The sequence below is a fragment of the Acanthisitta chloris genome, unplaced genomic scaffold, assembly GCF_000695815.1.
Source record: "Acanthisitta chloris isolate BGI_N310 unplaced genomic scaffold, ASM69581v1 scaffold16131, whole genome shotgun sequence".
Lineage (NCBI taxonomy): Eukaryota > Metazoa > Chordata > Aves > Passeriformes > Acanthisittidae > Acanthisitta > Acanthisitta chloris.
Window position 1 is genome coordinate 41168 of NW_008656663.1, and position 25675 is coordinate 66842.

Sequence of the window (25675 nt, forward strand, 5' to 3'; positions counted from 1 at the left end):
CTTATAAGCTCAAGCTAAAAGTGTCAACTTTTGAGCATATTCACCCATTGTTGTGTTTGAGAATAGTTACTTTTGTGAAAAGTAGATTTAAATTTCGTGCAATAGCAGATTTTTTTTTCAGTTCAAACTCTTTATGTGGAAATAAACAAAAACTCTGTTCCCAAATAATCATACAGGGCAAATGGGTAGAAATATTTGAAACTAAATACCCTTAAAATAAACAATACATGAATAGTATCTCTGCAGGATGTAAAAGTACTTCAGCCTAAGTCAAAAGACAGAGTTAACAGTATTTTTATATGCTTTTTGTTGTTGCTTTGTTCACTTTATGCTCAAATTGAGTAAGCAAAAGTAATCATACGGAAGTCTGGAAAGCCCAACATCACCCAAGATTTCCTTTATCGTTCAATGGGCCTTTGTAGTGCAGAGCAGAATCAACCCCAACCATTTTAAAAGGAAACTGAAATCACATCTCAAAGTTATTGCAAATGATCTCAAAGTAATTACAGGATCACACTAATGAAAATGTCTGTTCTTTTTCCTCTACTTATAACTTAATCTACTACCTGTCATTTTTTACAAACTGCAGTTCACATTAAAACATTTGCTAGTAACAAAAGCTTTTCTTTGAAAACAACACTGCTTTACATCTAGTCAGGCAGCTTCTGCATATCAGAGCATTCTGTTGAGAGACATGGAAAAGGATAAAGGAGAAAAAGCTGAAATATGGCTGCAGCTTATCTGTGCCTTTAATGCACTATAGAACCTCAGGCTGCACTAGAGACAGCAAGTTTCTTCAGATGATCCATAAATACTTGCAAGCTGACATCATCAGTAAGAATGGGTGCTCCAGACTCCTATAAAATAAGGGAGACAAGGAGAACTGATTATACACATTGTGGAGAAAAAGCATTTTAGGGCACACTATGTTCCATTGACTAAACATTTTATAAATTTATTAAGACCTTAGAAGCATATCATTGTTGAAATCCTCTGACAAAAAAAATCCAGCAGACTGCACATTTACATGTATTTCCCTATGTTTACATGAATTCAGGCATAAACCACAACTACACTCTCTTCTATATTAATGCATATGGCAATGAGCTGCTGTATAGCAAGATATTTACATCAGCCTTACAAAACTCAGAGTTTTTGACAGCTGCCCAATACTAATTTCCAAGTTCTTAAAAGTAAATAACATTTCTGTGCTACAGTTCCTGTATCGTTCCTTCCTCAGCAAAGCAGATTTAGGGGAAAGCAACAGTCGCATGCAAGTGACACAACAAATCAGTATCTGTCAGTGAAGCTCAGACATATCAAAACGGTGAAAGGAGGAAACAAATCCACTAAGGATCTGATCTGACACCGAGTGAAGGTCAACTAGCTTTCCCAAGGAGAAATGGGCCAATTCTCTCCTATAGCTCTGTGACACCTCAGAGAAAGACCAAAAACATCTGAAAGTCATGCAAAATCAGAACACAAATGACTTGAAAAAACCCTTTGGGTGGGTTATTGCAATTTACTTTTTGAACTCGTAAGTATTTTCAGAAAACCAAGAGTTAAAAATGGTCATGTTTTAATTACCATTTTTGAACAAATAGAGCAGCAGTTGACAACTCTGCAAAAGTTACACAGTAACTAAGTCTTTTGAGACCAGTCTGCTGAAACTTCCATTTACAGATGTAGGAAGAATTCCTATAAATCTCAACAATTCCATCTTTTCAAAGGCACTAAGTACCTGTATTTCCAAATAAAGTAAGAGCTGTCTGAACTCTTGCAAAGTCTTCCAAAACACAGACATGAAAATCTTTACAAGGATGTTTAGAACTGGTGCTGCTTTTTGAGAACTGGCCAAAAACAGTTCTCAGTTAACGATCAAGGGACAAATCCAAAAGCAGCAAGATTTCTTGGATCACTACAATACACAGTCACTCTCAGGGAAGGCACATGAAATTATCTATAAACCGATGGCAGCAAAATGAGATTAAAGGATGTTCTACTTCCAAGCCTGTCAAATGCTAAGCCTGAGCTCTCTTAGCTAAGAATCATAGACTCATGTAGGTAGAAAAGACCTATAAGGTCATCAAGTCCAAATATTAACCCAGCACTGCCAAATCCACCCTGAAACCATGTTCTAGGTGCTTCATATCTCAAATACCTCCAGAGATGGTGACTCCACCACTTCCCTGTACAGCCTGTTCCAAAGCTTGATAGCCCTTCCCGCACAGCATCCGATCCTAATATCCAGTCTAAATCTCCTCTAGTGCATCTTGAGGCCACTTCCTCTTCTCCTATTGCTTTTTACCTGGGAGAACAGACCTATGTACAATCTCCTTTCAGGCAGCTGTAGAGAGTGATAAGGTCTCCCCTGAGCCTCCATTTCTCCAGACTAAACACCCCCAGCTCCCTCAGCTGCTCCTCGTAAGACTTGTGCTCCAGACCCTTCACCAGTTCTGTTACCCTTCTCTGGACACACTCCAGCACCTCAATGTCTTTCTTGTACTGAGGGGCCCAAAACTAAACACAGCACTCAAGGTGTGGCCTCAGCAGTGCCGAGTACAGGTCCTGCTGGCCACACTATTGCTGATACAGGCCAGGATACCATTGGCCTTCTGGGTCACCCAGGCACACTGCTGGCTCATGTTCTGCAGCTGTTGACAGCACCCCAAGGTCCTTTTCTGAAAATTTCAACTGCGTTTTCAAAGACCAATCACATAACAGAGACACATGAAAAGTTTACCGTTTTTTTCTGAAAATGCTTTCTATACTATTAAGGCACCTACCTGCTAAAGTTTAAAGAAAATCTTTACTCAGAATATTAAAAATCAAACTAGGCAAGTCATACACCCCAAAACACTGTTTCAGTGGTATGTAGGCGCCCTCTTCAGGTCAATGTGCACTTTCAGTTATGCACAAAATAAAATTGTATGAAACAATCCAGGAAGCTCATGAGAAAAACAAGCTCAAGATGCAAATCAGTTTTAAATTTTCTTCCAACAGTTACATTTCTCATTTCATAATTTGTACTTGATTCAACTTGGTTCACAAAACACCCTGCAAACACAAAAGGGTGCTATGTTGAGCACACACACTGCAATGCCACTGAAGAGATTAATACACCATTTCCCACATTACTCCAGAACTGAATTCTTTTCAACATTGAAAGGGAAAGCTGTCTTTTGTAAGATGCATCAGAGTCTCACCTGTCCAGCAGGTACTGTTTCATTTGCTTACTAATTAAATGAGCAGAAAACAGTTGTCCTGTACTGTTGTGTCCTGGTTCCAGCCAGGACATGGTTAACTTTTGCAGCAGCCACGAAGGGCACACTAGGGCCCTGGGGTTATTCTACAGCACCTCCCATGGGACAGCCCAGGGCTCCCTGTGGTGAGCAATCACATGTGAGTCATTCACCTATCTTGTACACTCTGTTATTAATATAGATGTTACTGCTCATTTTCTTACTTCATTGCTGTCCTCTTAGTAAATTGTTTTTATCTCAACCCATGATCTTTACCTTTTGTGCCTCCAATTCCCTTCATCCGGCCACAGGGGGAGTGGGTGGGAGAGTGAGCTAGGGGCACAAGGTCTGGGGAGTTTCAATGGAAACACTAAACTGGAGAACACCACTTCTAAACCACAACATGCTGGAAATGTGAAAACACCAAAAATTTCCAGGTAACGTTTAGATAAAAACAAGACTTTCCAAACTACAGGATTTGTGTGTATGTTGTGGAGGAAACAAAATCAAGAGAGACACTAACAGACTGCTGGTGAAGTTACTGACTTTAGGCAAGAGGATTTAGGGTCAAGTCGTGCTGGACTTGACACAGTACAAAGTTTTCAAGTATTTTCACTCTGGATCTCAGTGCTCTTCACTGACAGAAGCTTCATTAGAAAAAATTCATCCCTATGAAAACATATCCTGATAAAACTTACCTGACAAAGATCATTGTCATAAAATTGCTACAAAGCTTTTCATTCATGACTTGAACATTGCACACCCTTTAGCAAAATACTCTAAAAGCACAGTTAATATGTAGCTTCAACTGTCATGAGAAAATGACACAGCACTAGCATTCACCCACAGCAGTGTTTCTCTTCGCACTATAGAAGCTGAAGGTGGAAGAAGAATATGGAACATTCAGGAATACAAGCTGCTGCAAAAAGTTTAACTTTTCATCTCTTAAATACCTTCCTTCTGAAAGACAAGATTTGAAAAGTGATTCCTGGTCACTCGGCGCAAAAATTCTGGAAAACCTCAGTGCACTGGCACTAGTGCACTTTTCTCTTCTTGCTTATAACAAACTCCAAAATATATTTCCCAATTGCAAAAAGGTTCTGTAGTCTCTACATGTAGAGCACTTTCATTTCCAAGATTTTGAAGGTATTTATAGGGATGAGGTCTAAAGCTCTGTGAGAAAGGGGGCCAAGGAGATACAGATGCAAGGCTGCCACACACTGACAGAAGAGAAGGGCACCAGGCAAAGGTCAAACTGCCTTATTAGCAGCTCAGACAGGTGGAGGAGGAAGTGATACTAGGGTGTTACAGTCCCATTCTGCCCCTGAGCAAGATATGCACCTTTTCATCTGCAAGTCACATAGTTTGGCCAGACCAAAGCTACTTAAACCCTCAATGTCCCTCAATTATATATGAAAAACCACGCCCACCAATATGAAAGTGATGAAGTGGTTGCTCCCCTACCATCTTTTACAGCAGCAACAGGGAACCAAACCTATTTGACAACAGTAGGTAGGAAACTGGTATTTTAAGTCTTCCATGGTGCAGACACTAATACCTCTTTGCCAAGATTTGTGTCTCTGCTATTTGGTGGATAACGCCCAGATAAAACTAAACTTAATTACTGGTGAAGTTATGCTCAATAAATTGCAAACTTAGCTTAATCAATCATTGGCTAGCCTTAGTATATTCAGTGCTAAGGCAGCAGGTGCATTTATCAATGACTTCCAAAACTTTCTCTGTTGCCTCAATAAGCCATCTATTTTTGACTTTGCAAAACTGCCTCAGTGACAGTCCTTGTAGGGGCTTGGTCAGGCAAACATCAAACCCATACTCTTAACATGACACTACCTAAGAAAGTTAGCTATACATGAAAGCAGCCTAACAGAAGCTTAAAATTGCAAACCAGATCATTTTGTCTGAAGAAATGAAACCCATTTTTCTTAACTTTTGTAATTTTGGTCTATCAGACCAAAACTGCATTTCTTTTTCAGTTTCAAAACATGGCATTATTACTTACATGTACACGTGTCACTTGACTTCTGGAATAGGGAAAATCAGAAGATTCATACTCACCTGTCCCCACGCATACATATTGTTATGAGTCTGAGAGGGATTTACTTTTGAAAGCAGGAAACGAGCCTTTAAAAACAAAAAGAAAATAAATTAATCTTCTCAAATAGAATTTTGTGTACTCAGAAAAAAGTTGCATGTGTATGAAATTTGTCATTTCTATTACCTGGAGATGTACAGACACCTATTCAGAATAGCAAGTAGCACCTCTATAAATAAAACCACTCCCTGGACTCTAGAACTACAATGCAGAACTGCTAACAAATTCTGATGCAGCTGAAAGTATGCTTTTGTCTTTTTCTAAGCACTAGCAAAGAAAATGTAAATATCAACAGGACATTCATTAATAAGTTTCAAAAAATAACACAAAAACTAATTCTGGTATTAGTTCAGAGACCCAGACAAGAACAATCTTTTCTGTCCTACACACCTTACACAAGGAATTTGAGAGTCCAAGTCAGGCCAGTAAAAATAATAAATAACAGGCTCTGTAAAAGCTTTAAGATTCAAAACATTCATTTGCAATTTACATGTATCTCATGACATGACTAACACATCACTTCCTAGATTATATCACACATACTTCACCATACCTGGCTTCCTCCATGCTCTGTATCAATGTATCTGGGCATTGGAAATCTGGAATGGAGAATTTCTTGCGCATCATCTATTGGAGCTTGGAGCAAGTGGTGAAAATTTTCATATTCTGGCATATCTTGGTACCCTGACTTACGCCACTGAGCTATGGTCTGGGGACAGGGGAAAGAAAGAAGTTTAGAACTGATTCACCCATCTTTCTCAGAGGATACACGGGACTTTCCAGAGGAGCACGTGCCATTGCTGACCACTTTTCTCTCACTCACCCCTTTCTGCCCGATGGTATGCAAGTTAATTTTCAAAAGCCAAGATGTGCAAGTAACATGTCACTAGTTTGGGTTCTTTATCAAACTCTTAACAATTTGTGGTTCATCTGCATTTCCTTTTTTATCACCTTTTGTATGCTAAATATTTAGTTTATGAGGTCAAGGATTCTATTTATAGTTCTCTAATACACATGTCTATGACACGTAAGAAATAAATATTTATACTGGTATTTATTTTGCAGAACCTGTAGCACAACCTCCTCCCCATCTAGGAGTGAAGTTGGCTGCTCAAGGTCAGCTCATTGATACAGGCTGTTTTTAGGAAAGACCTGGAGGGACCCTCAGCAAAGGTTCCTCCATCTTCTGCTTGGCAGCTGCTTTTAAGCTGAGGGTCTCATTCCTGACTCCTGTCTGAGCTGCATGGCAGTCATACCTGTACCTGGTCATGTACCCTACTCATTCAGTCCCCCATCCAGGGACTTAACTACCTGGCTAGAACTTGGACCTGCCTCATCCCTGTCAACTTGTCAGGTGATCTGGACTGAAGGCTGAGCCTGGCTATTGCCACAACTGCTCAGGTGGGCCCCACTGCCTTACTCAGGTGCAGTGGGGCCAGGTCCTCAATGGCAAGACTCCTGCCTGCCTGGCAATGATGGTCAGCTCCCTGTTCCCCTTCTCTCAGGAAGCAGCCCACCCCTGCTGCTTACTGGTAGCATCTTACAAAAATTAGATCACGTTTCTCTACTTAAGAAGTGTTTAGTAAATATTTTTAGAAGTTCAGCTGTGAAGACATGATCCAGAACAGTATTTTTCACACTCTCAGCTGTGAATCATATAGTTGTCAAGTGGTAAAAAGGAGCAGCTCAATTCCTCCAAGGAAGCAGAGCACTAGCAAGTCACAAATATAATTAAATTACTAAGGAATGTCTATTTATCTAACTGCCAGGAGGAGTTCCATTCCACCAGGACAGTGAAGATGAAGGGTGACTGTAGAACTTGGTGTTCTGACCCTTTACCCTGAAGAACTATTTTAAAGGCCTAAGATAAATGAGTGAAATGTTGGGCAGGGCAAGAAGGGAATAACACTCTTAAAAGTAGGAAAAATACTGGTCTAAAACAAATAATCTACATACTGAAGCTAAGTCATTAAACTACCAAACTGCAAACATGAATTCAGACTCTGCAATCAGACATGCAGAAAAGAGGGTCAGGCACTAGTGTGCACTAGAACTGGAGCTTGACTTCCATAATGCAACATTTTTACAGAAAAAGAGTATTTATTTAAGCAATGACCACTCTTACCTCTCCATGATAAATAAGGATTTGGAAAAAGGTGTCCATGAGGAGAATGCGATCTGGCAAAATGCTGCTACTATCCAGAAGAACAGGCTAAGATTTAAAAATAAATAAAAAATTATCAACTGATGCAGAATTGAGCAATGAGATGGCACTGACAGCTTTTTGAATCAGTAACTGAATCTTAGGAACTTTTTCAATCACTTGCTAAAGCTCCATATTTGCTCCTTTTCATGTTACACATCTGCAACCCACACAATCTCATTCTGAAGTGATCCAGATGATTCTGAGTATATAACTTCATGAAAGTAATAAAAAATGTCTTCAAGAGCTGAAACCCCTTTCATTATTATGCACTTTGCTAGTGTTTCAAGTACCTCCATGTTTAGCTATACAATGCCATTAATTTGAATTGTATTTCAGTGTGTAAAGATTCAGTAGTTATTCAAGTATAAGATTTGAAGGTTGGAGGTTGCTTGGGGTTTTTTAGTCTTGTTCTTGCGACTATTATTACTGTTCATATATATCCACCAATACTGTATGCAGTAAATACTCATGACTTACAAAATCTAATGTAATATTTAAGGTTTAATTCACCTTTATAAGGGCAGTGACAACATATTGGCACTGTATGATTTAACTGAATCAGTACCATGTGACTTAATTGGATCAATATTATTAGGAATACCAAAAATATTAACTATTCCAAGAATCAAAAAAAAATTATTATTACTCATTCTACACTCAGACATCAGCTCCTGCTTAATCATATTTGTCCTTTGCATCACCAATATGACTCACTGTTTTTCATACATGGGAGAATGATCTTACACCTGTGAGCTGATCTTCACAAACCACATCATTACTAAATTAAACTCCACTTTTAAAAGTCTTTTTTTTAATCCTCATGCATAGTCTAAAAAAAATCTTAACAAAAGTTAGAATTCCAACCTGACAAGATCCTTGACTACTATGTTTGTTTTCATTGTCTCACTCTCTTTCATCTAACAGACTATTTTTGTTGTATCCTATCCTACACTTCTTTCAGAAGCTTCTTGGAAGACCAGCTTTTTATTTTAGGTTTATACAGAATCAAAGTGCCATGACAAGGTCAGCTGGAAGGTTCTGTACCAAAGCAACAGAAAATGAGAACCACATCAGAACTAGAAGCTTTGGCTTAGGGTGTTAAGATGGAGAAAATTTTGTACAGTTCAAAAAAACCCCAACCAACTATTCTTCCAAATTGTACAGAAAACGTTCACCCTCAAATAAAACCATTTCTGTTTATGTTTAAAACCTGGCACCAGAAAAACTAAAGCAAAACTGCTACAGCTCTCAAAAACTAACAAAAAATACCATTCCTTGGTTTAAAGCATCACCTCTTTACAAAGTGACTTTTGTTCTCAAGGTTGGTGCATCAAAATTCTGCGATTCACAGTGTTCTAAATTAAACTAATATTCTTTCCCATGCAGTAAATTTTAAACCAACATGTAACAGCAAGGACTGATACCTCTGGAGGTCCATTGAAAGAGTAGGCATAAAGAATGGGCTGAACCATGATGAGCGACTGGGTTAGATCTTGCCGCATAAAATGATGACGATAGTATGAGCTCTCATCTGGGCTGTTGTTAAAAACTTGTAAGAAAGGAGATCTTCTCAAATGAAACATAAACTGCAAAACAAGAACCATTTGTTTGAACTTTCACAGAAAAAAAACCAGTTGTACAATGAGAGAAATATTTTCCACAAACTACATAAACCCAGTGCCACAACAAAACTGAATTCCAACTCCTTTAACATTTCTAACTCGCATATTCACCTTTGCCAGGTTTTATATACTCTCTTGATAATGAGATATCAGAATGGGTATCAGAGTGTCATTACATGAACTACAAACTCAGGTAAAATGAGGATTTCATTATAGCAGAAACAAAAAATATACACAGTTAGATGAAGTTTAACTGTAAGGGCAGAGGACACAGCAGCACAGGCAACAGAAATGATCTGCCCCATGTTCCATGCCAGGCAGCAGCTTGGGACAGGAGGTCTGTTCACTCTGATATCTAGCAGAATGCCTTACTCTACTCTGTACTACAGTGCCTCTTTCTTCACTAAGCATTCTCCTTTTTATCCCTCACAGACAAACCTTCCTTCTACTCACCTGTGGGTAAAGCGAAAAGGTTTCTGAAAACCTGAAAGAGCTTGGATCATCCTTGTGATATTCTCCAAATTTCTGACACTGGAGTAAAAGAGAAAATTATCTAAATTAATAAACATGCTTGGCCATGCCATTACAGTAAATTTTTAACAGACACATGACTTGTGATTACAACTTTGTAAACAAACACAAACCTAGTAAAAACATTGACATAACCTCTTCTTAACAAGCTGTGATTTTCCTGCATATGAGGTTTTAAAGGTTGTTCTGGGCTTTTTTTTCTCTAAAATCACTAAAGCAGAGTTAGGTGATTAAACAGCCCTGAAGAACATGTTTAAAATTAAACTATTACTAATTACTTAATTACAAGTAAGAAATTTTTTAAAATAAAAATAAAATTGAGCTTTAAAAAATTCCATATAGTTTTCTAGATTTTTTTCCCTAAAAATATGCAATCTACAATATCATTATAGGTAGCAGAAAGTAGAGAAAGCTTTGATTTCTGCTAATCTCATGCTATAATTTCTGTTAATTGCTGACAATTACCACATGCTGAGGACTGAGGAAACATTAATAAATTAACTGATAACACATCTGGCTCTTTTTTCCATTTAAAATAGAAATCTTCATTAATTCTGTGTACCCACAAGTGAAAACGAAGCATTCAGTTCATCTTTTACTTTTAAAGAAACAATCACTGAACACCAGTCACTTAAGAATGATGTATCTGCAGACAAAAAAACCAATCTGGCTCTTTGAATACAGCTCTTTTTACCAGTCGGATAAGTTGTCTGTCCAGCCACCTAAGCACATCAGGCCCCTCTTCTGTCTCTGCCCTGTACACTGCCAATCTAGCCATTAGAATTGCAGCAGCTTCCTGGTCAAAAGATGCAGCAATGTTTTGAATCTGTGTCTGTGCATCTGCCCAGCTGCAAAAGAAACATACAAGTATTTGCATCAAAGTGAAAGGAAAGATGCCCAACCTCAAAATATCCTTTCAAAATTAAGGCAAAGAAAACAGTGTTAGCAGTTTAACAAACTCATGATGAAGCTTCAGAAATCTACTGGGTGTAAAAAAGCAGGCTCTCAGTTAACCATTCTGTAATTAGACATATTTCTTATTTGTCCAGATGCCATGCAACCAGTGAAATAAAATATAACATCACTTATAAAGTTACATTTTTTTTACAATTACTTACGAAAGGGAAGTTACAGAAAGCACTGTCCACGAAGCTCATCACTAGTATTCCCACACCAGCAACTTTCTTGTGCACCTTGCTTGCTCTTTTCAATTTACAAGGCGAACTATTAATCTGACCTTTTATAAGTCACCAAGACTTTACTTATACAACTAATTTAAGTTAACAACATAGTTGCATCAACAGTTAGAGAGATGCTTTTTTTGATAAACTGGATTTTCTATCAAATTAACCAAGTAAGGATCTCCTTCACCCTAAAGGAAATGTCACCAGGTGCTGAAAAATGCCTTCATATTAACAACACTTCCTAAAATTGTGAAGTAAATTGAATCAGGCAAACTGCAGGTAAAGACTATACATGAAAGAACCAGTATTTACACCCCCCTGAACTGCACCTAACACTCTCAAATTAAGTTATGAAGTGATTGTTGCCATTCCCTAAGTCTGATCATCTCCTCAGTTTAGGGCACAGAATTTCATTCAAAGCTTCCCCTTCATCTAAAATCACTTGGGTTACTTCAGAGCGCTCCCATATCATCATTATACAGACACTGGAACCTCAGAGAAGAAACAGTCCACAGAACAAGCAAGACAACTGTCTCAAAGGTATGCTCATGCCTTCACTACTTGTGGCTCTGCACATCCCAGAACAACAGACCGCTTACAAAATCTACATATTAAAAGGTGTGTGTATATATATATTTATATCTATATATGTACATCCTGATGTTTTGAAAACGATTAATCACAAGTAAAACATACTTTCTGGCAACTGTGGTCACTCTGATACGTCTCTGTCCACTGGAATGCTGGTACTGAGTCACAAACTGGATTGCACCGCGTCCTCCTTGAGGAATGGGAGCATTGTGCTAAGGATAGGAGGAAAAAAAATAAAGGGAAATCTCAAGATTTTACAGTATCATTTGAAAATGTGTAACTAGTTACTAGAAAATCAAAACATTCTTTGCAACAGGCAGTCCAAGTCATAAAAATGCATTGTCTAATGCTTTTATTATGTTGAGTCCCTTTACTAAACATGCCAATACTCTCGGAGATTGTTAAGGGACATTAGGACCAGATAATCCTTATAGCAAACAATGCTCTTTCCTTCCACAAACAACATCATCCGAGGGGCCTAATGAAATCGCTGATTTCATTACATTCTATTTGAACATCATGGGATTCACAAGAACTACAGGGCAACAAAACTGATACTAGCCTAAAATGCTGATTAATGAATCTCTGAGCACACCATCAAAACATCAAGATTGGAATCCAGGCATAAACTGAAATTTCAAAATTCTGGTCAGCAGAAATACAACTTTACACACTAACTAGGTAAGTAATTACAAAAGAGAAAAATAGTTTAAATCAACTATTACACACCATGACTAGATCACTTTTAGAGCTACTAATAAAATGAGACTAAAATAAATATGAGAAAAGTAAAATGAAAAATGGCTAAGGTATGTTCAAGTTTTCAGACCCTTGCACAAAGTATGCAATATAGCATACTAAGCACATAGAAACTACAGTCAGCTCACATAGCTCCTAAGCTTCAAATATTTAGAAGATAAAGTATGAGAATAAAGTTCCACATTTGCTCATTGTGTTTTCATCCTCTTCCCTAGTAGCCCAGGAAACCAGGTTCTATGCCCCTGATGCATTTCAATGAAGCCAATGCTTACCTGCAAATACTGAGCACCTAAAGCATACATAAAAATGTAACATTATGTAGTAATTACCTTGTAACTAAAACATCACAGAAATACTGAAAAGCACTTCTAAATATACAGATTACAGTATTTTCATATAATGCAATTGAAATACATTTAGTAACATTCTGATAAACAAACTGGGCTTACAAAAATAATGAACTCTATCCAAAATTGGTAGAGCCCTTTGGTTCTCATTATCATAGTCAAGAAGATTAGCTCATCATTAAGCAGTCAGTGCCCATCTCTAAACTTTGACAACACAAAATGGCAACATTATTTGAATCACTGCTACTGTGCTTGAGGGAACCACACAAAAATAAAGGCTTCAACAGCAACATAAAACAAAATTACTGTGTTTACTAGACAAGTAGACAAATATTTATTACCTGGTTTACCACCTCAAAGTACAGTGCTAGTGTTGTAGTAGGATTAAGACCACAAATCTTCCACTGACAAGTGCCTCCAGTTCCAATCTCCTGCAGAAAGATTTTATAACACTTTTACAAACCAGAAGTATTTCCTTGTTTGTGAAATACAGCATCTAGTCATTATAGCTAATTGTTTATGACCACTCTGTCACAACCTTTCTGCCTGCCCACTCTGTCACCTTCTCAGACATACACTCTTGCAAAACAACTGCAGCGTTGGATGCAGGAACAATAAAAAAAGACATTACTGCTTTAAATTAAAACATTAGAAAGACCAGGAGCTTGCATTAGAAAAAAAACTGAAAAAGCAAGTCAGAAACAGGAAAAAGTACCAGACTTTGCTTAAACAGTCCCAAGGTAAGATGCTTCTGAGAAGCACATGTAAGTGAAAGGACTCTTCTAAAGCACAGCAGTAAAACTTCAAGACAGCTTACACAGTATACTGCATATAGTTACAGTCTCTCATAACTAACAAGGTAACTGTATACAGATAGTGACATATTTCAACTGATAATTCCTTTTTGGCATCAAACCAACACCAATATCCAGCAAAACCTATTAAAATAATCTGTCGTCCATAAGGGACCCAGTGGAACCAAACTGGACATTCAAGAAAAATTACACTGGCAATATTATCACTGTGCTTGTAGTCACTGGTAAAAGCATCATTGCTAGAGGGACTGTCCAGTGACCACTGAATTGAGCTGAGAGCATCCTCATGCTGAGTTTTACTTCAAAATTTTTGATTCAAATAATTTCAACAAAAAGGGGTTTGGAATACAAGTGAATCATGATATAATTGCAAGGCAACAGACATGAATTCACAGTCTAATTTTCTATTACCTCCTATGATTTAGATATGTACCTTAAATCATGAGATATATATTTAACTGGGTTTTTTTCAGTTTTTAACTTTTATTGCAATGTATACCATCCCCTCAGGAAATGAAATGAGAAAATCTGTACCAGACCAACCAGAAAACAAAAAGCTGATTATATTAACATTTTTAATTCACAAAGATGCAGTCGCAAACACAAGGAAAATTTAAGGAATGAAAAATGCTAGATTAAAGCAGGCTATTTGTCAGCATTTTCATACTGGAAAGTGCCCTGTTATGCAAGTTGTTAGGAACAAAAGTGAGACTTCTCAAATATAGAACATTTTGGTTACTTGCTGGAATTGATTTTGATTAGTAATCAAATACTAATAATATTATCTGATAAAAAGTAAGTGATGATTTAATTTAATGTAATTTAAAGGTGCTATTTCAGGTGCCTGGAATAGTTGGATATTCTAATCAATCAATTAAATGTGCATTTGGTGGAACGGCTACAGAAATGGGAAGACAATCAAGATAAAGGGAATGTTCCCAAGGTCTTGTGCCCTCCTGTTCTTTCAAGTCTTTCTCAAAAATGTGTTTTTAAGGTTCACCTTGGATAAGAGGACACAGCTCTGACTTTAACAATGAAGGATGCTAACTCACTTTCTACTTGGTTTCTGCTATATGAACATATAACTTCTGTGCAAAAATTTTAAAGCAACCACTCAGTGGACAAATCTAATGAAGTGACAAGGGATCTTGTCTGCAAGGTCTAATACAACTTGAATCTGATATAGTAATGAATGTGAGCTCGTATGTATTTAAATCAAAACTGGTAAAAAGTGAACACTATTTGTCCCATTTATGGAAAAATGTCAGGCTCCCTCCAAATCCATCATTTCCATAGTAGGATATTACCTTCATTTTGAGCAAAGTTTACTTACATTTTCTGAGACACAAGGTCCTTTAGAATTGAGAGAGACACAGGGTCCAATTGCTCCAGAAATCTTTACTTCTCTTGAAGTCTTCATATTTAGAACAAAAACATACATTAACATGCCATGCTAAAGAACTCAGCCTCATTTTATCGTTAATTAAAAACCTCAATGCATGTCAGATTCTTGATACCTTTAAGACAGGTTATACATAAAACATAAAACAATGTTTGATACACTTGGAGAAACTTTTCATGTCCTGACTTTCTACACTTCAGAACATTTGTTTGCAGTACCAACTAGTACATCTGAAACAACAGCATGAACATAAATTAAAACATGGAGAAAACCTGCTTTATTTATAAGCACAACAGCCTAGTAAGGATACTGGGAAATGTCCCTGATCTAGCAAAGTGATTAAAATAGTCACAAGATAAGTTTCAAACTGAAGACTGCTAAGATAAGCCTATACATACCCCACAATGAATTAATCTCCTAAACATATTTAGCTACTTATTTACATGCTTGCAATGTCATTTTCCTGTTTGAAGAGATTTGTACATCCTTCTAGATCTGGGACTCCCTTTTTACATTTTCCAGGATCAAACAAAATTCATAGGAATATGCATTTTTCTTAAAAAAAAAAAAAAAGGGAAAGAAAAAAAAAAAAAGAGAGAGCTCAACTATTTGTCCTGGTAGTAAAATTTTAAACAGAATTTTACCAAACACAAACACAGCCTCATATTCTCCTGCAAGGCAGGACTGTAATGTTTCGCAAGAAACATTATGGAAGGCAGTGCATGAACCTACAGCACACTCAGCTCTAAGCTACTCACAAAGGTGGAGGTGAAAATGAACACTGTTAAAGTGCCAGAGTGGATTCTGATAAGGATAGAAAATGAAAGCAAATCTGCCCTGAACTATGTAGAGAAACTGGACCTAAAGCCAAGAAACACTCACTACTGATACCAAAACCTAAGCACACAAAATTGTGAGTTTCTAGCAGAGACATTTATTTTAGTTTAGTCTCTCTTCCAGCTGTCACTGAACGCAGAGCAAGAAGGAATTACCATTACACCTAACTCACAGAGCCACAGAACTGCAAAAAGATGACTAGGCACTAACAGCTATGTCCAAGCCAACCATAACACATCTGTTTAGCATGTTCCAAAAAATTCCCTAAAAGGGCAAAGATAACGCAGTTTGTAGCCATCCTATTCCAGAATTTCCCTAACAGATCACATTTTTATATGCTTACCTTTATTTCTAATGTGCCACCAAATCCCATTTTAAATTGTCCTTGCATATCTTTAGTGAATACTCTCTGAAAGGTTTGTTTGAACAAAGACGTATTGAAAGAGTCTCCCATTACCATGTAGCCTCTAGACAACAACAAAACGAACAAACAAACCCCTTGAATTAAACTAGATTAGTCAATATGCAATAAATTCATACATAGGATTGATAAAGCTTATTTCTATCAAAGACTAAAACTAAAGACAGTGCATTGTGAGGCACCTTATTGCTTTCTTAAGTCTTAAAATAGACTAACATTAATATTTTGCTACAATGCTAGAGATGAAATTTTTAAGTGAACTTCTTGCCCTAGTCATCTTAAGGTTACTGTGATTATAACACATAACAAAATCTTCCACTGGGAAAATACTATACTGGACTTCAACATTCTGGATGTCTCAAAACCCTGTCATGCAACATCAGTTTACTTCTAATATTTTTTATTCCAACTTTTATTTTGTGTAGTTCACTCATTATTTCAGGCTCTAATCTATGCTCAAGATGTATGGTATATTTTTATGCTTAGCAGTATTCTGTGGATGTGACTGCAACGGTTGCCACTTATCATGAAATATCATATGCTGCATTTAGAAAATAGTAATGGGAGACATTATTTTGATTTATCCAGAAATATTAGCTAACTCTTATTAGTAAAATGTAGGATTTTAAAAAAATAGGAACAGCTGTAGGACAAACAAACTATAAATTAAGGCTAATTTTGTTGGAAGAGCAGAAATAGGGTAAGGTGAACCACAAGAGCAGACAGAAAGAGCAAAATTACACCCCATTATACAGAAAAATGCAGCTTGAGTTTGATGCAGAAAAAGGAGTAGGTGTCAAATATGCAGGCAAAGTCATAAATTTAAACATAAAGATCCTGAGCAGTGAGAACTCCCAAGCTAAGGCTATACACATAGCTCTGCAAAGAAGCCATTTGGCAGTGATTAGCCAAGCTAGCCTGAAACTCAGTGGCCTGTGTTCATCACAGCCTTTGGCTGCACCTCTCATTCCTCTTCGTATGCCTAGATACATAACGTGCTTAGGATCCTCTGTCCTATAAAGATATTGACAAGCAACTCAGAAGTTCTATTACTCACAGATATAATAGTTATTAAACTGATAAGCAAAGATGCCTCATTTAATTTTACCTGCACTTCATATTGACAAAGCTAATGGTAACAAGCAAGAGAAATGAGTTTGGCACAAGAATTCAGACTGAATACACAAGTCTAACATAAAATTTGAGTGGTACATAAAGCAGATGGCTTCTATACTAGAACAGATGAAGTATTGTAAGTGTAGAATAAACTTTTAGAAAGATAAAGAAAAGACAGTATTCAAAAATTATGGAGGAAGAATTGGCAGATTTGCAAAATTAATGAGATACTTAACATGCAAACAGGAGTCAAAAGTTATACCAGACTGAAGAACTGCATAACAAGAAGGGTAAGGATGTTACCCACAGTGACAGAAAATAGGGAAGTGATTTCATGAGAAAGATTAGAACTTGCTTTGGTCACATCAAAGTAAACTGATGGCAAGACATAGACAAAATACAAGAACATGTCTGAAATGTAGAACCAGATAGAGGAAGCAAAAACCAGGAGCAAGTGAAGTATCTAACAATCACCTAAACCACTAGCTGAACCTATGAACAACAGTATACAAAAGAACAGCACAAACAAGCCAGAGGGAATAACACAGGGGTTTGTACCACCCTGAAAAGTAAGAATGACAGGGCCTTAATCTTCACTGAAACCTGCAGCCTACATATACACACACTGAAAAATAGAAACAGTGCATATGATAAATTGTCTCTTTACAAGATATCCATGTTGTTCAAGACTCAAACAGATCACATTAAAAGAAAAACAGCAACCTCCTTTCTGATTAAACCCACAAGTGTGGTGACAAATTTTCCAGAGGCTGAGAAATTCCCAAATTCCAATACAAATGTAACCATCACAAGTATAGCAATGTGTGATAGAGAGCAGAATGTTTTTTGTAAGTGCTTCCTGTTAAACAATTTTGAAAACTAAGAAACTGCATCTTTATACACTACTTAAAAATGAACAGACACATACCCAGTGTAGTTGGGACAACACTTCATCTCCAGAAGGCCAGTCTGATCCAATGCACATGCATATATGTCAATAACATGACCATTTGTTGCAGCACGATTAGCCAAGGCTTCAAAATGCTAAATCCAAGATGAAAATACAGTTCATAGCAATTTAGGACATGAACTCTCCTCATCTTGATATTAAATCCTAAACTCCCAAAACTTCTCTTAAACAGCACTATCAGACTTTATTCACATAAAAGTATATTTTTTTCAGAAGTTAAAGTTAAGATTGGAATTTTCAACACTTGGGGATTTTTTCTGACCTGCTGCGAGCCTGGACTCACACAAAAGGGAGCAGTGGTTGCTATCTAAACTAGAAAATGACCTTGATCTTTTAATTTTTAAACTTTGCATTTAGTACTAGATCCAACACAGAACTGACTTTACCATTCTAATCTCAAGTGTCTATAATGACGGGTGCCTGCAACTGAGCTAACTGTTTAAGCTCCCATCATAATCACAGGTTTTAGATGCAGTTCACCTGCCCAAATGTTCATTTGAGATTAAATTAACTATGCCCAACCATCCCCCAACTACAGAGACAGTTTTGAGCAGCTGTCTTAATAGTACCAGCCTTATGCTGGATGTACCACTTAGTCACACAAATCTTTTCTGACCTAAACACTCCAAAGAACTTTAATGGGAGCTGTACAAAGTCCTAACTCAATATACTGATATTTCTTGAGTAATTCTGAAGACATACCACTATTCAGAGCCAGGTAAGCAAAATCACACTATTCCCACGTCTTCATACATTTGCTACTGCTAACAGTATTTAACAGTGCCAAGCAATTTAAAGGTTTACATACTGGTAAGATGTATGAAATACCATCCACGATCATCTCTTACCTTAGTACCCTTTTTAACATATTTTGCATTGTCTTTTTCAATGTCATGCCACGATCTTATAGGCAACTTCAATTCATCCCCTACAACCATGCCAGGTCCCTGCGTGGCTGGTCCTCCAATGAACATCATTATACGTGCACCAGTGTTAGGAAAAGTGCACTGCAGGAAGCAAAGACAAATAAAACCATCAGCGTGTGCTACAAACTGAAGAATAGAAATAGCTATCCGAGCGTTTATCACACTGCTACAATTCTAAGAATAATTGTGCTTTTTCACTCCCAAAACTCAAGTCTGCCACTAATTCAAACCCTCAATTTTACTTCATTGAAATGTGTAAACACCTATGATATTCTATGCATGTATGGAATGATATCCATCGGAATCATCCTACAAATCTGATACGCAGCAATTGGTAAGGTTTTTACATATTGATTGTAGCAGCTTTTCTGCAAGAAAATTATCTATTCACATATCAGCACAGCTGTAGTTAAAGCTGTTACCTCAAGGAGTCCCACAGCTATAGAAAGAGCCACTCCAGAAGAACGTAAAGGCCGTTTTCCCTGTGGAACAGGCCAAGGATCACGCTGCAGTTCACCCAAAAGATCAGTAAGATTCATATCAATTTTCTGCACTGGTTGTAAAAATCTGGAAACAAATACATGGAATTAGTTTAAATTGTAAAACAAAAATTTCATCAGTTGCTCGCTAGCAATATAAGGGACATATATTAGCAATGTCTAACTCTAGGTTCTAGTCTGGATTCAGAGCAATATCTCTGCCTCACCAAGATAAAGCAGTTTGGAATTACTACATACAAAGCACACTCAGCTTAAGAAGTCCAGCAAAGAGCTTGTAAAAAAACTTGCTGATGTAAGAGATACTGTCACTATCCAGAAAGAAACCTACCTAGTCAAAATAACAGAGCAGGTGATGACCTAGGAACCTCAAAAAGAGACTTGACCTTCCCTACTTGAGTAAAATCAAACATCAGGAGAAATATTAACGTATAAAATATCTTCTGTGCTGCTGCAGGCTATCTATAAATGCAGCTATTTATTAAAGGGCAGATACAGCAAAATTGTCTTTCTTTTCTAACATTTCATAAATTTCTTCCATGTCACAGTGAAATGCACACAAAAATCGAACATCAACCTGCAATTTCCAAATGAGAGACAGAAGGGGAGGGAAGAGGAGTAAAAGCAGCAGAAGGGAAGGCACACAGCTGGACAGCCACGTAAGAAAGGGGCACTAAAGCAACATTCCAGACCACCAAGCAACAGAACCATCATTATTTACATATCTATAACATGCCTCTCAGAACACTTTCAAAGCTTCATCCAGATAATTTTACTATTATCCATTGAGTCTTTTCTTCCCAGTACAAAGTGTAGGAAAGAAACAGGCTATATAGTAAGTTTGTGCCTGACCAAGAGGTTTGGCTGTCAGCTGATTGTTTTCATTGTCATAAAACACAGGTTCTCCAGTAAATCAGTGTAGTCAAGGTATGTTTTTCAGATGTTTTAAGTAGATTACCTGTTAGAAGGTGGTGGCTGCTGCACTTGAGGTCCCCGACCGACTTGTGAAACAGCTACTTTTGTAAGCCCTAGCATTTCCTGTAGTCAAATACATAAGATTTTATTACAAAATTTGTTTACAGACTATTCCATCACCGTCGTCTTGACGATTTCCTTTTGTTTGCTTCTGTGCATTACCTGAAGCTGTTTTGCAGATAGGTCCTTCGTTCCTCTGAAGACGTAACTTTTGGAAATCCCTTCACAGCCAAGCTCATGAACTTGCACCATTCGGCCAAAGGTAATGAGACCTACTAACGCAGTTGGTGGCAGGAGACTAAGTGACATCTGCATGGATTCCTTCAGAGCCTGCAAGTCTTCATCTTCCATGCAAGTGTCCACAACATAAAGAAATATCAATGGCATCTGAGGACCACGCTTTGAGAAACACAAATGTAATCACATGAAAAACAAATCTTGCAATATTTACAGGATCAAATATGAACAAGTACATTTTGTAAAAGTTTTCATTTTAATCACACCAATGACGTCCATGTTGCATCTAACTTAACTCCCTCACAATGAGTACTCAGGATCTGGAACAACATCCCTACCATAATGAGCTCCACACAAAAAGGAAATGCTTTCTACAGAAGAAAAGAAAAAATCCTTTCATAATATCCTGATAGTTTTGAAGTCTGTGCCAATTATATAAATCTTTACATGTACAATGAGCTTTTATTGCTCCAAGTGAACATAAGTCATAAAACTATTCATAATTATAAAATATTTCACCTTGATGACATTCCATGGCATTTCCCCTCATAATTTTACTCTAGAGATCATCAGCTATCTCTAGAGTATCTATCTAAATTAATTTTGCCGTACTATGAGCAAACATTCCATTTACTTTGCATTACAAGAGTTGGCAAAAAGTAGAGACTGTGTTCAGTCTTCACTCTTCTTTTGATTAGAATTTTTAAGATTTCACTGAGGCATTCAAATTATGATCTGACTCACTGAAGTCTTACAAATTTTAGTGCTCAAAATTGGAGTTTAGAGACTACAAATTTGCAGTTATGAATGTTTGCAATTTAGGGGTTTAGGTCAATTTTTTGTTTCTATTCAAGTAATTTCTATCCTCTGAAATGGATGAATATTCATGTTCAAATACTTGAACTGAATATGTATGAGCTGTTGTCTCTAAATCAGCTAGTCTGAAAACTAACTCCTAATCATACAAACACAAACTGAAGTTCAAATGATTAATGAGACGTGAATCAATGGTCAGTCAAATTTAAACTGAAATTGCTTGAGCTAGCAAGAGCAGTAAGCAGCCTCCTGGCACAAACACAAATTAAACTCCTGGTAAAGAAACAGACCTAGCACCACCTTTAGAAGAGACCTCTCTGTCTTTCCTTTTCCTTTTTTAACCCAGTTTCATTACCCATCCTAGTGTTCTTATAAAATCATATGTTTTCCTTTTCCAACTGATCACATAAATGTTCAACCTACTAACAAGCACATATATACTCACAGCCATTGAAATGCAGTGAAGAAGTAAAATTCAAATGAATTCTTTTCGTATATTGCAAGGCTGTAGGTGTTAAATGTTTCATTTCATGACCTTACCTGTACTACATATTCAATGCTGGAGAATTGAGGTAAAAGCTCAGCTGGCTGATTCATTTCAGATATGCCCGCATAGGTAGGAGGAAACTGCAAATAAAAACAGAGAAATTAAGTATAAATAAAATATTACAACTTCTACAAAAGCAAAACAACCCAAAAACATATGGACCACTTTCCTCTGCAACAGATGTTCACCACTGTTGCCATGAAAAACATCTCAGTGCAATGTCTGAAGATACAGTTGCACACTTGTGCTCTTGCTGTCAATTCCAGTTTGCAACTATAATTTGAAAAATCAGGATTTGCATTTTACTTTATAAAATTATTTTCTATCTGGCTAAATGTTTAATTTTCTTACCTGATTTCTCTGGTAACAAAAGTTGCAAGCCCAGAGTTTTGCTCGATAATCCACTTGGCTATAAAAACACAGTAAGAAAAGTTTATATAGCATGAACAATTCATTTTCCTCCACATTTCCTTGAGTTTTTCAAAAACACACTGACTCTGAAAAAGCTTCCTTCTAACATACTTTCTTCTAAATACTCATTTTACAAATTCAAAGTAAGAGTAGTCTTACACGGACGTATCAGGTAAATTATTGTGTTGGGGGAGAAAGAATTGTCTTCAAGGAAAAGAAGCAGATAAGAAATTTAAATATACAGAGTCAGCATCTTTATTAGAGGCTTTCTCCCTGGGTTTAGCAAATCATTTAAATCTCCCTACCTTTGCATTTTTCATTTTTTTCTGCCTCTGTCTATTAGCTGTCAGAGTCTGGGACTACCATGAATATACAGTATAGTATGCCCTAAAGAAGAGGATCCAATGTAACAGCTCCCTCTATAGTGAAAATAACATTTTTCTCAACTGATGAGCCTTCCTGCTTTTATCTACACTTGTATTAGTGTTCAGAGAGTTAAAATAAGAAAGTGCAACTTGTATCTTCATGCCATAGAGATGTCTTAAAGTCCTACTACAAAAAAAAAGAAAATGTGCATGCATACATGACACACAAAAAATGTGCACAGCTCGCTGCAATGTCAAGGTCTGACTGATCCTTTACAATTCTGTCTTTCAGCTGCTTTTCTTCCAGCCCTTGATAGAAGATAATACTTCTGAAAAAGTTACCTTCAACTAAATCTGATTTCCAGTATAATCACCCACTGTGGCTGTTTGATACTGAAACACAATTTTACATCTGCTTTGAAATAGTCTTTTCTCCCAAACAGGGACAAGTCATTCATAAAACTGAATTTATTCTATATGATCTTTTACATCATGTGTAATCTCTCACTATCACTCAGAACCTTTGCCATGCCTATCAAATTCCACCTCAGAAGTCGTTCTGTTTCTTTTCCATACTTCTGTGACTGGTGCCAATATCACTCCTTAGCTTAAACAGCTTTTCACCATCTCTCATGCTTAACTCAGATGTTATCTCTCTCTCTCTCTCTCTCTCTCTGCTTCTGTTTTGGTAAACTAAATGAGACAACCTGCTGTGGTCTACAAAAGCACTGAGGTCAGTAATAAACACAGTTTATGTCACTTGGAAATTAAACAATACCAGGCCCAACAGTTCACAAGATACAGCATTGTAACTTTTTACCCAAGTCATTTTCTAAAGGCAAAATGCAAGAGTACACTATAGTTCCAGAAAAATAACATACCTCACCAAATAATTAAATTCAGTACATTGAAAAGACTTGTTAAATGAAAACTATGTTTTAAGTATGTATGTTACCTATGCAAATCTATGTGCAGAACCTTCTAAGATCTCCAAGTACGAGCTGTATATTCATGTGAGGAGTACCTGAACTTCCATACACAGATCTATTGCACAGTTCAACTAGCACTATTCTAAAGATTGTTTGTCAGGCAAAATACTGGAATAACATATGAATGAGATTTACCATAATGGATTCAGAACAGCTCGACACGTGGTCCTACTGCACAAAACTGGCTCATACTGAATCGGAGGCAAGTCTGGACGTTCCTTCAGTGGTGTGAAGAGAGCAGCCACAGGGACCACCATTCTTGTAGCTTCGAGACGACTTGAAGGCCAAACATTCCAGCTGAATCTAACTCCATCTCTGTCCTCGTTCTGCTGGATAAACTCCAGGAAGGTTGTCATGGTTAACTCCTCTGTTTATCACTAAAATAAAAAGATAACCATTAGCAGAATGTTGAAATGCAAACATTTTTAACCACTAAATACTGAACACACTTAATGACAGCCACATATTCAAATACTGTACCTGAGTTACAAATCAATAAAACACTGAGTAATACTTCTTAAATCCTAAAAGCAGCATGCATTATTCTAAGGGGAAATAAAATGAAATTATGACTCCTAGGATGCAGCAAACTCTTCAAAATAACAAATAGCTGACACCTTGCAAGTTGATACACAGCGTAAAACACTCCATCTTCTGATCACTTCTTGATTTAAGCAACAAACTCAGGCAAGGAATGTCATAACTTAAGCAATAATTCTAGGGTTGGTCAGAGTAGAGATTATGCAGCAAACTAACACTATAAAAAAAGACTTGCTTACAAAAAAATACACACTGCTTTAAGGACTTTCACTAACACATTTAGTTACTCACTCTGTTCATTATTCAAGAATCATTCATTCTTGCAAATTGTTTAATCCTCTAACTTACTTTCAGAATGAAATCACAAGAAGTATTTCTCTTAAGTGCAGTTGTTTTATGTCTTCTGCTGCATAGAATTCTGTAGGAGTTTTCTAACCATATTTTTAATAACATATGATGCAGCCTCAGCTATATACACCCTGTTCCTGAATATCTGCTGCATGCTTCACAGTACATTTTACAGTACATACAGAAAGTTCCTTTCAGGAATTAGGAGATCTAAACTCACACTAATAATTAAGAATTTACCACAGAAGTCTACATGAACCACCTAGGAGGTAGCAAAAATACTCCTAGGTCTCAACTTAGACTGTACTAAGTAAATAAAGAGCTAACAGAAACACTGGGATTTAAATTGGGATTTAAATCAGGAATTCTTAACAATTCACTGACATTCACAGTTCTGTCACTGCATATGCTATGGGACACTCCTAGAAACTCTCCATTTACTGAGATCTACCTCTACTTAACAAAAGTATAATGGCATTGCACCTGCAGTTTCTGTGATAATTAAAACTTTTTCAAGTTAAATTAAATTTGAACTTTAGGGTTTTATTCTAATGCTGACTTTCAAGAAAGCAGATTAACAAAACACATAAAATGAAGAGAAGCCCCACAGTTCACAGTTGTTTATCATTAGGAAATAATCAACTGCCAGCATTTTAATGGGCAGGTGTTACTGATACTAGGTGCAAATGTGCTTCTATTTAGACACGTCATGGCAATTGCAACACAGGAAGCTATTCAGGACTTTGTGCAGAAGAGAACTTCCACCACTGCTTTTACTCAAGGTGCTGCAAGGCCATCAGGCAGGGGACAAAACTGAGCAAAAGTGAAGGGAGAGAGTGTCTGGTGTAAAAGATTGCATATGAGTTTG

The 25675-nt window shown here is 37.0% G+C and overlaps 1 protein-coding gene across 1 annotated transcript; it reads right to left on the reverse strand.

Annotated features, from left to right (window-relative positions):
• Positions 1-343: 343 nt before the first annotated feature.
• On the reverse strand, positions 344-24280 carry SEC23A (Sec23 homolog A (S. cerevisiae)). Its single transcript, XM_009084419.1, has 19 exons — positions 24055-24280; positions 22506-22563; positions 22148-22234; positions 20717-20953; positions 20538-20617; positions 19505-19649; positions 19005-19163; positions 18115-18230; positions 15993-16116; positions 14744-14824; positions 12937-13026; positions 11595-11701; positions 10409-10562; positions 9637-9714; positions 8986-9147; positions 7481-7567; positions 5909-6064; positions 5319-5384; positions 344-857 (listed from the first exon to the last, which is right to left on the reverse strand). The coding sequence occupies exons 1-19, from the start codon at positions 24273-24275 to the stop codon at positions 768-770; spliced, it is 2298 nt and encodes a 765-aa protein (XP_009082667.1). The 5' UTR covers positions 24276-24280; the 3' UTR covers positions 344-767.
• Between the last annotated feature and the right edge of the window lie 1395 nt (positions 24281-25675).

Coding starts and splice junctions, on each gene's coding strand:
- SEC23A (XM_009084419.1), bottom strand. CDS start 24,275: ATGACAACCTTCCTGGAGTTTATCCAGCAGAACGAGGACAGAGATGGA. Junction 22,235..22,505: donor TTTGTTACCAGAGAAATCAG/GTAAGAAAATTA, acceptor TTTTATTTGCAG/TTTCCTCCTACCTATGCGGG. Junction 13,027..14,743: donor GACCTTGTGTCTCAGAAAAT/GTAAGTAAACTT, acceptor ATCTTTCTGCAG/GAGATTGGAACTGGAGGCAC.